This window comes from Leptidea sinapis, chromosome 24 (assembly GCF_905404315.1).
Source record: "Leptidea sinapis chromosome 24, ilLepSina1.1, whole genome shotgun sequence".
Taxonomy (NCBI): Eukaryota; Metazoa; Arthropoda; class Insecta; order Lepidoptera; family Pieridae; genus Leptidea; species Leptidea sinapis.
Window position 1 is genome coordinate 5,290,399 of NC_066288.1, and position 15,381 is coordinate 5,305,779.

The following is a 15,381-nucleotide window of genomic DNA, read 5'->3' on the forward strand; positions in this document are numbered from 1 at the left end:
AGAGACTTAATAATTCTAAACTTTGTAATTTAAGTAATAGCTCTTTCATTATAATTTCATGTTAGATTAGCTTAATTATTACCATGTTTAACTGAACCTATGTGATAATGTCGGAGTAATAATCATAATGGAACATAGTTCAGAACGTGTTAACATGCCAGCTTTAACATATTAATAATAAAAGCATATAATGATTTTAGCCGATAAATAAACTAAGTTTAAATACTTGCATATAGTATTTTCTTTGATTAACGCGAGTGTTAAACATTTAAATAAAACCCTTTTAAAGGATTAAAACGCGTGTAATTGTAACTGTGTTATTACATTACATTTTTGCGTAAAAGTTACATTTTTATTTTAGTCAACCCGACGTTTCAAGACCTTTCCAGAATTCGTTTTCAGGGAGACTGCAGATGAAATGAGTCAAAGATAGTATTTGTCATAGTTGTCATTATGAAGTTTAACGCCATTTATTGCCTCGGAGGTGGTATTTTCTGTAGTAGAAGTAAAAATAAATAAATATATAGATAGTTAGGATATCATCCCCACCATCTGGATGTGTGGCGGTCCTCCACAGTGCGGTTTTCAAGAAGCTTTCTCCCTCGTACTACAAAGCTGTGGAATGAGCTTCCTTGTGCGGTGTTTCCGGGACGATACGACATGGGTACCTTCAAAAAAAGCGCGTACACCTTGGCCGACAACGCTCTTGTGATTCCTCTGGTGTTGCAAGAGAATGTGGGCGGCGGTGATCACTTAACACCAGGTGACCCGTACGCTCGTTTGTCCTCCTATTCCATAAAAAAAATTATGTAACTTGTACGCAAAAATCTAATGTAAAAATACAGTTACGTTTTATACAGTTTTAATCCTTTAAAAGTGTTTTAGTTGCATATGTTGTATTTGCTCTTTATTGATATGTAAGCTTTGTAAGTATTTGGTGCAATTTGATGTGTATGATTCTATTTGGTGACTATTTCTGGTTCCCCATACAACTTAGCTATTTTTATTGCTGTAATTTAAACAAACTTTCTTTGGCATAATTACTGAGTTATCACATTCAATTAATAAAAAGAATGATCGGACAATAACACATCATTGACGACACTTATACTTTTAATCTATAAATATATAATATATAAATACTAGCTGACCCAGCAAACGTTGTATTGCCGATTTTAAAATCGCGATACAAAAGTAACTGTTCATCGTAGATGGGTGAAAATTTGAAGTTGTATGTATTTTTTAATGCTGACACAAACAAATTTAAAAAAAAAGTCAATATAATTTAAAAAAATAATTGGCGTGGACCACCCTTAACATTTAGGGGGATGAAAAATAGATGTTGTCCGATTCTCAGACCTACCCAATACGCACTCAAAATTTCACGAGAATCGGTCAAGCCGTTTCGAAGGAGTTTAACTACAAACACCGCGACATGAGAATTTAATATATTCGCTATAAATATACGTTAAATTCCTAGTCCTAGGGTTACTGAACTTGTTCAGAAGCTGCAAAAATAACATTGATTTAAAATTGATTTGATTTTTCACAAAAAATATTAAATTCTAGTTTTTTGATGAAAGTTTATTTTCGGATTGATTCAGTTTATTTTTCTTATAAATCGTGGTCCTTGCTAACAATGAAGATTTAGAAGTGGACCCTGGCAAAGAAAAGGTTGGGCACCACTGAGTTAAAACATACTTACTTTATACGTTTTAATTGTTCTACTGAATTACGTATCACGGAACGTTTGATATTTGCATTGTAAATTAGTTAGTAATACATGACAGTTTCCGGAAACTGAAATGTTTGATAAAAGTAAAAAGAACATTTAAATTTTATGCAATTAATACTTAGACAATTTGTTATGTTTTAAAGTGATAAACCGCACTTCTGGGATTATTTACACAAATAAAAATTGAAAACAAAATTTTATGAGTGATGCGGGACTTGAACCCGCGACCGCTCTCGTTCCGTGCAAGCGCTCTTACCAACTGAGTTAACCGTTCGAGTGACGTATCGTTGAAAAAATCTTATATGCTTTGTTCAACTGTCAGTTTGTGGCTTGATCTACAGGATCTACTTAACAGTTGATAATTGGCTGAACCCCAATGTTTGTATATTCGGAAATTTACTTGAGATGTCGCTCGTCCAAATCAAAACAATTTATATGTTTTAAAAAAATTTATTTGTGTAAGTAATACTTGTGAACCAGTCAGTCCCGTATTTTAACGTAATAAAAGCAATTAAATATAAACTCATACGGCCTAACAAATAAAATTGGCATACAGTTATAACTAAGCATAAACCAAGAATATGTAAAATGTTTACAAATAGACATTTCGCTTACGAATGGTTTGTTCGGACGTATAAAGTTTCCCGCGTTTATTTGCAAGGCAGCTTGTCATTAGGAAAACTTCAGAATTATCATTGTATTGACAGTGTTGTCAACGATGATGTAAACATTTTGCATTTTCTTTGTTTATCATCAGTTATAACTTTATACCAAGTTTATTTGTAAGGCCGTTATAATATATTGATAATGATAGGACGTGAAAATTTGGAGTTACTTTATGATCGAAGAAAAATATTAAAGTTACAAAAATAAATATTGTAAAAAGCGACCTGCTCAAATACACGCACATAGTACATGAAGATTGGCTTAACTGTTTAGGTGGAGTTGAGTAATACTGCTTGAATTATATAGTTGCCAAATAAGTAACTAATTTAAACATCAAATAATATATACTTATGTACTTATGTGTATTTTTTGTGGTGATAAAGTAGAGTATGCGGAGTAAGGAATTAGAATTTATAAATAAAATAATGATTTCAATAAAAATTAAGAAATAAATGATTTGCAATTTTATGGAATACTTAATTGAAAGAAATTTAGTATTGAATTAGGCGTTATTTATCCTAATTTTAAGGGCTATCTTGAGTGTAATTTTCACCTATATATCATTATATTATATCTTAGTCTTCAATCAATTCGACACGTGTCGGAACGAGACTGTAGACAGTCTCGTGCCAGAGTTTGGCGAGTCAACATCTCCTGTGGATGCCTCATGAAACGTGAAACACTTGTACCGTGAATTTACACCTAAGATAACCCAAAAAATGAGATAATTTTTTGACATTGTGTCCCCCATAAATGTGTTGAATAATGGGAACTGAAAAGCCGAATTTTTTTTTAACAATTTTTAAGTAACGGTGTAGTAACAGCTCCTTGGTCATATTATCATAACTAATGAGGCTTATTCTTCAGGTTGTGGACACAATAACCCTGCAACTGTCAGGAGTCAGTACAACGGTGCAGGAGACGACTCTAGACCCCCCCACATCCCGCGGCAGGGGTTCTACACCTCCACTAGATCAATTAAACCCAAGGCTTCGCTTGAAGCTTTGTTTACAAGACAATCAAGATATATGCAGCGAGAACGTGGAGGCTGACAGTAAGTTCATTAGTTCGCAAACTCGGCTAATTATCAATTTCCAATGGCGTCGTGCTAACGCGGAAGTTTTGCATTTCGGTATTCGTTAGCAATTTAAATTGTGATACTTTTGGCGTGAACGCATCTGATGAAACTATATGTCCACAAAACTACAAGTACCTTGCTGTGGATCTACATTATTTCAGAGAAACTTTTTTGTATGTGCATGAAATATCACATCCCAAAGATAATAAGAGAGGTATCGTCAAATAGGAATATCTCATCTATATTGAAAATATACCTTAGTCAAAAGTGCTCATATTCTATAGACGAATATTTTCGATTAAAACATTGACTTTTTTTAAATAATATAACATAATTATAAATAATAGTGCTACTAATCTTTTGTTAAATTGATATTGATGTAACTAATGATTTAGAAATTATTTTTGTAAAATTTGCACGTCATAAATGTGGGAAACATGTACTTTACATTACATAATATTAATGTAAAAAAATCTAACATTTATGTTTATGCAAATTAAATCTTTGACTAAAAAACTTTGAATTTATAAACGAGTGCTTGTCGTAGCACATAGCCCGTAGATTAAATACCTACTACGAAAAGCATCTGATTGGTGCGTTGATGCCTTAACGTGGCTTGCGGCACGACTGGTACGACTTGATTGGTTGAAATTGTTACCTTAATAGCATTATCTCATGCGCCTCTCTCATGGTATTATAGATACTACAGACGAGACGTTCGGTTCCGTACGGCACAGTTCGGGTATTACCGTGAAGCGCTGACCGTCGTATTTTTTTGTTTCTGTTACACACAAAAGTGTGAAGATCTTCACCTCTGACGGGGCGAAGCAATAAGTGTCTTGTCGTCTAATCTTTTTTATCAAACGAATCCCTATCATATATTTTATATCTATCGAAAACGCTCTGGTCGTACTCCATGCAGATTGCAAGTAACTTATACTAAGTTATATTATTTTGTTCCCAGTTGGTCCATCGTACACAAAAGAAGCAGCTGCTCTTACAACAGCCACCGTCATCGCAATTATCGTTTCTTCTCTCGTCTTCATTATATTCCTTAGTCTTCTCTTCATTTTCTGCCGATGCAAACGCAACGAAAATAAAAAAGAAACTTCAAAAGACTACGAGATGGACGCGATGAGACCCCCCATGGTCTCGCCGCCGAACCAAGCTCCGCCACCATACTATCCAAGCTCAGGAATGGAGAACAAGGCTCTAGAACATTCCATGGAGCTTCAGATGGCAATGGATGAGTCCAAAAACGCCGTGTATGCGACCCAGGGTGGTTATGGATACCACATCGCGCCGCACGCCCAAGGACATCCCGGACAAAACATGTCAAATACGGACTGTAAGTTGATATTATAATTAATAAGTAGTCTTTAATATTATCAGCTTATTAGGGTCACACAAATTAAATAGCCTAAGTAACGAACTTATTATAACATTCATACAAAAATTTACAGCCTGATCGACAAACTTATTATTACAGTCAAACAAATTAAACAGTCTGATAAATGAACTTATTATTACAGTAATACAAATGAAACAGTCTGATCAACAAACTTATTATTAGAGTCATACAAATTAAACAGTCTGATAAATAAACTAATTATTACAGTAATACAAATGAAACAGTCTTATCAACAAACTTATTATTAGAGTCATACAAATTAAACAGTCTGATAAATAAACTAATTATCATAGTAATACAAATGAAACAATCTGATCAACAAACTTATTATTACAGTCATACAAATAAAACAGTCTGATAAATAAACTAATTATTATAGTAATACAAATGAAACAATCTGATCAACAAACTTATTATTACAGTCATACAAATAAAACAGTCTGATAAATGAACTTATTCTTACAGTCGTACAAATTAAACAGTCTGATAAATGAACTTATTATTACATTCATACAAAAATTTAGAGCCTGATCAACAAACTTATTATTAAAGTTGTACAAATTTAACAGACTGATCAACGAGCTTATTATTAGAGTCATACAAATTAAAAGCTTAGAAATATTAAAACGACTCTTTTATTCCTCAACGAGCTATTGTATTCATTTGCTACTGAAAGCCACATAAAACACAGAAAACAGAATAAAAGAAAAAAAAAATCTTATATAAGTTCGCATTCAAAGTGTATGCATTTAGTAAAAAGCTATCATTTTGACATTTCAAACAGACACTGTATTATCATTTTTATTTGGTACTCTAAACATGATTTCACAAAAAGAAAAACATTATTGGCTTCAGCGCTACATTTTATTTGTCCCTTTACATCGTATATTGAGTCCATTACAAAGAATTTATGAATGCTAATGTAATCTGCATGTAATTATGCAATTCTGTGAATTTCATTCATATTTATCAACTCAATGTACGAAGAAAACATTTACTAGCATTAACAAATGAAATTCCATGCAAAAAACAAAACATATGCTGGAAATTTCGCATTTTTTTCAATGTTGTTAAATACAGTTTAATTATTCTTAAATTTTCCGTTATGCAAGTGTATTTGACAAAAATGTCCGGCCGTATTCTCAGCATCAGTATTTTTCGTTTATTAATTTGAGAATTGTCGCAACATTACATTTGAAACCTAGACTTTTGTGAACATATCGCTGAAATATTAACATCAAAATGAGAAATTCAGAGTTTGAAAACGAAAAGTAATACTTACGTAAAATATTGTTTATCTTGCTTATTGCAAGATTAAATTTTATCTGCATTGCAATAATTCTGATATTGCTAATAGTAAACCTTTTTAGGTTAAATGAGTTTGCTTATCAGTAATGGACAAAAAAACACGACACGGACTAGTATGCCTACTTGAACGTATCATACGACAAATACAAATGAAATTTTTTCCCACCTTGATGAAAAGCTCACTTTTACTCCCTGGTACGAAGAAGAAAAGCGGCAGATTCTCTCCCGGCAAGACGACCTTTGTACCTCGTACCAGGGACTAAAAGATAGCTTTTCATCCAAGTGGGGAATAAAATCGTATACGCACCACGTGAGATAAGTAGGAAATTGCCACCCACGATTGTCAACCTCGCCTTCGGTTCGGATTTCAATATTAAGCTGATGAGAATGACCTACTTTTCTCCCTACCTGCCTAATATACTATTATTGTCTAACACCATCCTAGTATGGTCTTGGTATGATATGTTAAGTGGTCAGATGCCTTATAATAGGGCTTTAAATCGTATTCAAAAAACTGATTTTGAGAGTTAACTTTTGCTGCTTGGCCAAAACATATTTGTGTAACATAGAGAATACAGACGAAAGTCGCGTGCATGAGCTAGTATAATTAACCACAATGTAAATATTAATTCAATTACAATTTCAACCCACCTATTCGTTTTTCTTCATGCATACCGAAGGACTAAACGGTAATGGTACAAACAAAACGAAGTTCGTTCTCCATGTGGAATGCCACGACTCACCTCGACACAATTATGACTTGTTTCCTTGTATAGGGGTGAATATGGGATACATTGAGAACAGCTACGCGAATAGCAACAACGGAGGCAGCGTCAACTCTCAAGACTCTCTCTGGCAGATGAAGATGGCCGCCGCAAACGCCGCGCCTGGTATACCCTCGCATCAGATGATGGATCGCCAGAGCAACTATGGGTGAGTTGTACTCTTCATGTCCTTGAGTATATAACCAGATATATATATATATATATATGAGATGCCTTTTTTAAAGGCCGGTTCTAGATATATATATATATATACTAGCTGGCTCAACAGACATTGTTCTGTAGATATTAAAAAAAGATCTGTTTTAAAGGAATTTGCCAATAATATTTCAAAACATCAAGAATTATTTCGTAAATAATGCTGCCTGTTGTTATAATGAAATTGTTTCACAGCAGAACTGTCAAACCGTGCGTCAATAATTCTCTCATAGAAAATATGTCCATACAAAACAAATATTGAAAATATAAATAATTATGGGTCCCAAATCGAAATAAAAACTATCCTATCTCTCAAGTTGGGCCAAAGTGCTCCCCATGAAGTAATTCCCATTAAAATCCGTTCATTAGTTTAGAAGTCCATCGCGGACAAACAACGTGTCACGTAATTTATATATTTTACGATAGTATATGAATATCGAAGTCAGTATTCCAGCATTAGTTGCGTTCAGGAGGAGCTTTTTGTTTTGTTTTATTTTATTATCCGTCATTATTAGGTATCATTAATTATAAGTACTCTTTTTAAGTTTATTCTTGTTTTAAAGTTTAGTATAGAAATACTTTAATTCAGGCGAGGTGTCACCCTTGAGGTTCATGTGTCACGCGGGATTCACAGAAGATCAGCGTTTGCAACATGTTAAAACACATGCTAAGTGGCTTCTTTTTTAAACACCACACGTTTTTATATTTGTATATTTTTAAGTTGCTTCACTTTGTTATTTGTGTGTGTGTGTTTTTTTTATGAATATAAGGGACGAGAGAAGCAGGACGTTCAGCTAATGGTAATTGATACGCACTGCCCATTACAATGCCGCACAGGATTCTTGAAAAATCCGAAAATTCTGAGCGGCACTATCATTGCGCTCGTCACCTTGAGACATAAGATGTTAAGTCTCATTTGCTCAGTAATTTCACTAGCTACGACGCCCTTCAAACCGAAACACAGTAATGTTTACACATAACTGCTTCACAGCAGAAATTGGTGCCGTTGTGATGTGTGTTTAAATATATGTGTTTTCTTTTTTTTTCTATCTTTCTTTCATATAATTAATGATTTTTAATTCATTTATTGGGGTCAAATAACAGTGATACTTGATCTTACTACTGTTTACAAAACTTGATAAAGTTCTGTATGATGATAGAATTAGAATTATGTGTGTATATATTTATGTCGGCCGCAGGGTCATTCACGCGGTGCGTTAAATCGAACGATCTCCATCGCCCTCTTCGCCAAGTTGAATACTTTAGGTTATTTTCAAGAAACGACTGACATGTATGTTCTATCTTATGGTTAAAATTTTGTAAGTAAAAAAGATAATGTAAAATATATAACTAAATAAATTTATGTTAAAGATAATAAATTTAATTAAGGAATCTTTTTGCCCGCTTTCGTTTGTTCGTTGTTCGTGATTGTCACTAAATTCTCCGGTTTGGCGTTCCGTCTGTTAATGCTTGCGTTTCGTTCGGGAACCATCCTCTTGCGTTCGTTCGATGGCGTTCACTATATGTGGTCACGGCATAAGTCAAATCAATGGACGAGCGCGCTTATGTACTGGTGGTATTATTGCGATGACAATTGACTACCAATTTACAAGCCTCCGCATTAATTCACAAATTAATGCCGAAACGTGCAAACTGCACTTTGCTGTATTCGTTAACCGTGGTTCTTTGGGAATATAAAACAGAGCAATGGAATGAACTATCTAACGCTGTGTTTCTTAGATGTACAATAAACTAGCGTATAACCAAACAAAGCGTACGTGTTAGACAAACGTCTCAATCAAATGGAGATACAGAAAGATGGAGACAGAAAATGGAGAGAGCTGTGCTCGGAGTTTCCCTGCGAGATCGAATCAGAAATGAGGAGATCCGAAGGAGAACCAAAGTCATCGACGTAGCCCAAATGATTGCGAAACTGAAGTGGCAGTGGGCAGGGCACATCAACGGACAGATGGCCGCTGGGGCAATAAAGTAATAGAATGCCGAGCACGTACCGTAAGACGCAGTCTTGGTAGGCCCCCCCACATGATGGACTGAAGATCTGGTCAAGATCGCCAAAATACGTTGGATGAGGGCACCGCAGGACCGTTCGTCATGATGATCTTTGGGGGAGGCCTTTGTCCAGCAGTGGACGTCTTCCGGCTGATGATGATGATGAAACTAATGAAACTTTTATTACAGTTACGACCCGATAGCGCACGGCGGCTACGGCACCATTGATGACTACGCCCCGTACCCTCCTCTGCAGCATGGCACACATCCGCATACGCCCGCCCCCGACTACGCCCTACGCTCTTCACAGACTCCCTCGCGGCAGGACTACTGCTCAGATCCCTACGCCTCCGTCCACAAGCCCAAGAAACGAATGGAGCAACATATCGGTGAGTAGAGTAAACATAGAGTCCAATGATGGTCACGTTCTTTGCACTGACAGAGCACAAACGACATGTCACGAATTAGGATGTCATCCCCACCATCTGGATATGAGGCGTTCCTCCACAGTGTGGTTTTCAAGGAACTTTCTTGTACGTACAACAAAGCCTTGGAATGAGCTTTCTTGCGCGGTGTTTCCGGGACGATACAACCTTTTTTTTAAATGAAAATTGATATGCACTGCTGATTACAATGCAATGCCACTCAGGATTCTTGAAAAACCCCAAAAAATCTGAGAGGCACAACAATTGCGCTCGTCACCTTGAGACATAACATGTTAAGTTACCCAATTACTATTACTATTACCTAACTATTACAAAAAAAAGCGCCAACACCCTCCTTAAAGGCCCGCGATTCCTCTTTCTGAACTCCTGTGATACCTCTGGTGTTGATCCCTAAGCACCGGTTACCAGCACGCTCGTTTGTCCTACTTTTCCATAAAAAAGAGTAGTTTTTAAGGAGCTAATGCATGGGATGATTTGCCTCCGCGGCGTTTTCAGTTGCCTTTTGAAAGAAATTCTCTGCTTTCTTACAAAAGTCAGAGTACAAGAGTCAGAGAATCCACCACGTTGACTTGGCAATAAGTGGCACTTCAGCTTGTGTTATTTAAACAGAAGCGACAACTTCATAGAAGCGAGGTTGACGATATGAAATCGTGAACACCCTTGGAAATAGTTAAATCTCGCACATATCTTGGGTTAAATTATTCTGGTCAGTGGCGCATTAACCAACCCCATAGCGGGGCCCCACCCAAAATGGGGGCCCCGCATATTTAAACTTACTAACTCTGCCAGATCGTAATATTGAATTTACTTGATGTCACAAAACGTGAATCGTTTCAACTTTTCCTAAAAAGATAATTCACGTCAGACACTCGGAAATCGACTCGAATTAGCTACGGGCTCCAAGCTTGCTTAGTCCGGCACTGATTCCGGTTTATCTGACTGATCATGCCTCAGTGAACTCAAGCCGACCTAACTCCAACGAGCTTTACAGCGTTTACAGCCGAAAATCACAGCCCAGTCTCTTTCAGTACCCACAGAACAATTAAATAATTCTCAGAGAGTTTTAAAAAAATCCTACCAAAAATGCATTCCACAGGCCTATTGATTCCTAGTGTTCTGCACAGTGTACTAACAAGTATACCAAGCTAGAACCAAACATATTGTACTCACCAAACGTTAACATTTGATGGCGAGATAACGCTCTTATTTTAAACATTACTTTGTACAATTAACACTCAAAATGAAATAAATATATATTTCGATATTATGTTCAGGACTTAATATATTCTTAACGTTAACCTTATCACACATTTTCTGAAAGTAAGATCTTTTTAGTTTGTTTTTTACACAACACTTGCTCATTTTTGGTGTTTGCTAAGAATTGTCCTTTATTGAATACCTTTGGTAATATACACTTAGTAAGTTCTACATAATAATTCTTCAACTTTGGTTGATACAATTTTCTGTCTCTTACACTTTTTGTATCATAAACATTTTTTACATTAAATTTTTGTTAATCACTAAAATAATAGCTGAATGCTGGTAGACCTCCATTGCACCATGTATCCAACTAAAATCCTTAATAATTGTCAACAGAATCACCGTATCATGAGGTGAGTGGACTACCAGAGACATACGGAGCCAACGAGGGCGCGGGCTCCGCAGGAAACGAGGACAAACCTCCACATCTGTCGCTCAGCTATGACGAGTCGCTGGAGTCCGGATATTCCACGCCCAACTCTCGCGCCCGTCGTGTCATACGGGAGATTATTGTCTAAACATGACACGCTGTATGTATGCTATTAGCAGAGGATTATACTAATATAATCATGCTATTATGTGCTGTATTGTATAGCTTTTATGCTATTTACTCCAATTATTGTTAAATTTACCGTTCATTGATAGATATGCGATATAGATGCGAATTATGTATCGTGGAATGTACCAGGTATCGCAAATTGCGCCACTGTTTTATCATATATATATCATATTTAAATATCTTGCACAGAAGTATTGCTCATTGATAATTCAAAAGATATATAACTGTTACATTAAATTTCAGCAAATGCCATCTTTTTTAGAGTAATTGTGTAGCTATACTTCTGGCAAAGAGACTTAAGACTTGGATATCTGATCCTCAGCCTAATGGCTCCCGATTACTGTCGGAGCAATTACTGTCAGATAGTGGCTTAGACATTTCTGGTCTGAATACGTGAATTTTCGTAAGTTTTTCTTAAGAAAAACACAATTTAACTTGAACTGTTTTATTGTTACTTTCAAAATAACTACAATAGTATATTAATGATCAGAATTGTCCGATGCTATGTATATATAGAATCACTCATACAATAGTATTTATATCCTTTCAGAGAGAAGTAATGTGACAAGCAAGTGAAGTATATTTATACTTGGTGTGAAAGTTTTATTAGTTATGACTTTAAACTATAAACTTGAGATATAAACTCAATAGATTTGAATATATCTAGAACTGAAATGAAAAAATATTAGTCAATTATATTGTTTAATTTTACTAAATTGATTTGATAAAACAAATTAAGTGTTATTTGCTTACTTGCTGGCAGCTATTATTTTGAATAAGTTACTTCTCTAGGGTCAGCTAAGCCTATCTCTAATATGTAGATTTCGATATTTACAATTGAAAATATATGGAATACCGTACCTACATCTTATTGTGAACGCAGGTTGAAGATAATACGTTTATCATAACGGTGTAGGTCGTAGGTATATTGTCAAAGCCGTGACATTATAATTTGGCTAGTGATATTATTATAAAACGGTTGATTATCAATCGACTTCATTTCTTACAATTTAACGGCCTGGTTTAACACTATAGTGACATTATAATAAATCTAGGTATATGAATAAATGAAGTTAGCAGTGTGAGACGTCGAGCGTTCTGATAGGTAATTTTTTTTTCAAAACGCAATTTTGCAAAACAATAATCATCTAAAATTATTGTTGAAATAATAGCGAACAAGGCCTGATTCGGTTCTGGCACCCGCCGGCCGCTGCCGCGGCACGCTACGCTCGGCTCGTGTGTTGTGATTAAATTTGTTAAAACCAGGCCGTTAAATTGTAAGATACGAAGTCTATTGACAATCTACCTAGTTTTATTATAATATCACTAGTGAAATTGTAATATTACGGCTTTGCCAATATAACTGCGGCATAAACAGTCGCTATGTTATCAATTGAATTTAAAGCCAAGTGCATTACACAAAGTGAACTAATTTACTAAGTATCTCATAGGAGCTTCATCTTATGTATGATAATAATACTTATTTGAATTTCTGTTTCTGCTGTTGTCTTGACGCAAAGGGAATTGTTATAGTGTGTTCTAGTGCTGTCGCCTGTTCAATAATTTATTGTCTCGAGGAAATGTAGGTTCTATGTCCTCCAATTCCGTCTTTGTGTAATATGAGGACAGCTTATCTGTGACGCAATTACGAGCTAAGTGTATTGTTATACCACTTAAATATTCTTTTTCGAGAGAGGTATACGAATTAAGCGAAGTACCTACACGACATTTCAATATTAGCACATTTTTTTACTTGCTTCTATTTAATAATATTTAATATACATGAATAGTAATACTAATAATAAACAAAAGAATTGAAAGCTCGGACAATTCAATATTAAATTTTATAATAGTTATAATATTTGACGACCCATATAGCTCAGTGTTTAGTGACCCTGCCTACTGAGCTAGAGGTCCCAGGTTTAAATCGAAACATTTATATGATGAATATGGATGTTTGTTTCCGGGTCATGTATGTTTATATGTATCTATTTATGTATGTTTAAATAAGTATATTGTATTGAATATATCGCTGTCTTGTACACATAGTCAGTTTATTTAAAAGTGTGTCAATGTTATTATTACATACATTTCTATAAATACACACATATATACACAATTTGCTGACCCGACAGACGTTGTTCTGTATAGAATAAATTAAATACTGTTTTTTTATGACTTTGTCAATAATATTACATTTCATCATGAATTATTTCGTAAAATACGCTCCCAGTTGTTATAATGTAATAGTTTAATGCAATAAATTCTCTCATAGAAAATATGTCCATACAAAACAAATATTGTAATTAAAAATAATAATGGGCTCCCAAATCGAAATAAAAACTATCCTATCTCTCAGGTTGGACTAAACTGCACTTCATGAAGTAATCCTCATTTAAATCGTTTAGGAGTTCACTGGTAACAAACATCAGGACACTGGATTTATATATATAAAGACTAGGTGACCCAACAGACGTTGTTCTGTTCATAATAAAAAAAAACTATTGCGGATGGATTTTGGAAAATCAGCTGACCTCTATTCGGTGAAAAGAATATTCCTACCAAATTTCAAGTCTTTAGCTCTAATGGTTCCAGAGATATCGTGATGAGTGACTATATACGTGGAAATCTCTTATATATATAAATTAGTAGGATAAAATGTCAAGTAAATTTCATCTATGTCAAACAAACCCGGTAATACATTAAGTCTGAATAAAATTTTCAGTACGCGTACTTTATATTCTGTATAACTTTCTTTCAAAATTACTTCGTTACAACTTTGTCGGTTCACAAATCTCTTTTTGAAATTCTAATGACTTCACGGGTCAACTCAGATAAATAGATTATCATTTCATATGTCTCAAAATTATAACATTTTTACGTAATATTATCGGACTATTTTTGGCTGGTCAATTATTTATTTACACGTCATAATTCAATGGTTTCTTTTATAAAAATAAGAGACGAGACGAGCTGTACGTTCAGCTGATAGTTTAATACGCCCTACCCATTACAGTGCAGTACCGCTCAGGATTCTTGTAAAACCCCAAAAATTCTGAGCGGCACTACAATTGCGCTCGTCACGTTGAGACATAAGATATCAGACTCATTTGCCCCATAATTTCACTAGCTACGGCACCCTACAGACAGAAACACAATAATTTTTACACATTATTGCTTCACGGCTGAAATAGGCACCGTCGTGGTACCTACAAAAAAAATAATAAAGATAGAACTTATAAATAAGCTCCAACTAATACCATACAATATGATATTTAGAATAGTTTTTATGTTATTCATTTTGAAGGATTTTTGGCACAAGGGTATTGTCGTTGTTTTCAAAAATATAGAGAAAATAAATAAATGAACCTCGAATACAGCTCGTTTGTGGGAATTTACCGAACACAGACTTTCTGTTTCTTTTGTTTATTAAAGCAGTGATTGTTCTCGGTCTGCATACAAGAAGTTATCGGATCCTACATCTCTGTTGGGTCTTCGCTCGTCAACAAAACAACAAAACCTTCTTCAGTAAATCATATAATATTTGCATTTCATTCTCGAACACACGAAGGCATCGCAATTGATTTCGATCTTCGAACAAAGCATAGAACTTGTACGATTGTACCGTTTTACTATGACATATAAATGTGTCTTTATTAAATTTATTATATGTGTATGTAGACTAATAAAAATTATGTGGTAAAGTGATACTTATGTATGATATTAAATTCGATTGAATATCAAAAATCTGTGAGGCTTTTTTTGTTAGTGAATATGACTAGATTGGGATAACGACTTCAATTAACAGCGTATAAAAAGTACTTATATGCTATCGAGCTAAGTTCATAAAACTTGATAAGTATTTATTTATATCCTCTTTGAGTGCTTAGTTAAATAATTCTTATTCATAGGTATTGTTAGATTCTTT

At 34.7% G+C, this 15,381-nt stretch overlaps 1 protein-coding gene across 1 annotated transcript in view; it reads left to right on the plus strand.

Moving 5' to 3' along the window:
- LOC126971550 (hemicentin-2-like) overlaps positions 1–12,146 on the plus strand; it is a 106,561-nt gene extending 94,415 nt beyond the window's left edge. The window contains exons 8-12 of the mRNA XM_050817846.1: positions 3,269–3,455; positions 4,444–4,827; positions 6,975–7,131; positions 9,378–9,577; positions 11,231–12,146. Coding sequence (XP_050673803.1) covers positions 3,269–3,455; positions 4,444–4,827; positions 6,975–7,131; positions 9,378–9,577; positions 11,231–11,412 — 1,110 coding nt within the window. The 3' untranslated portion in view covers positions 11,413–12,146. The remainder of the gene's footprint in view (positions 1–3,268; positions 3,456–4,443; positions 4,828–6,974; positions 7,132–9,377; positions 9,578–11,230) is intronic.
- Positions 12,147–15,381: the final 3,235 nt, after the last annotated feature.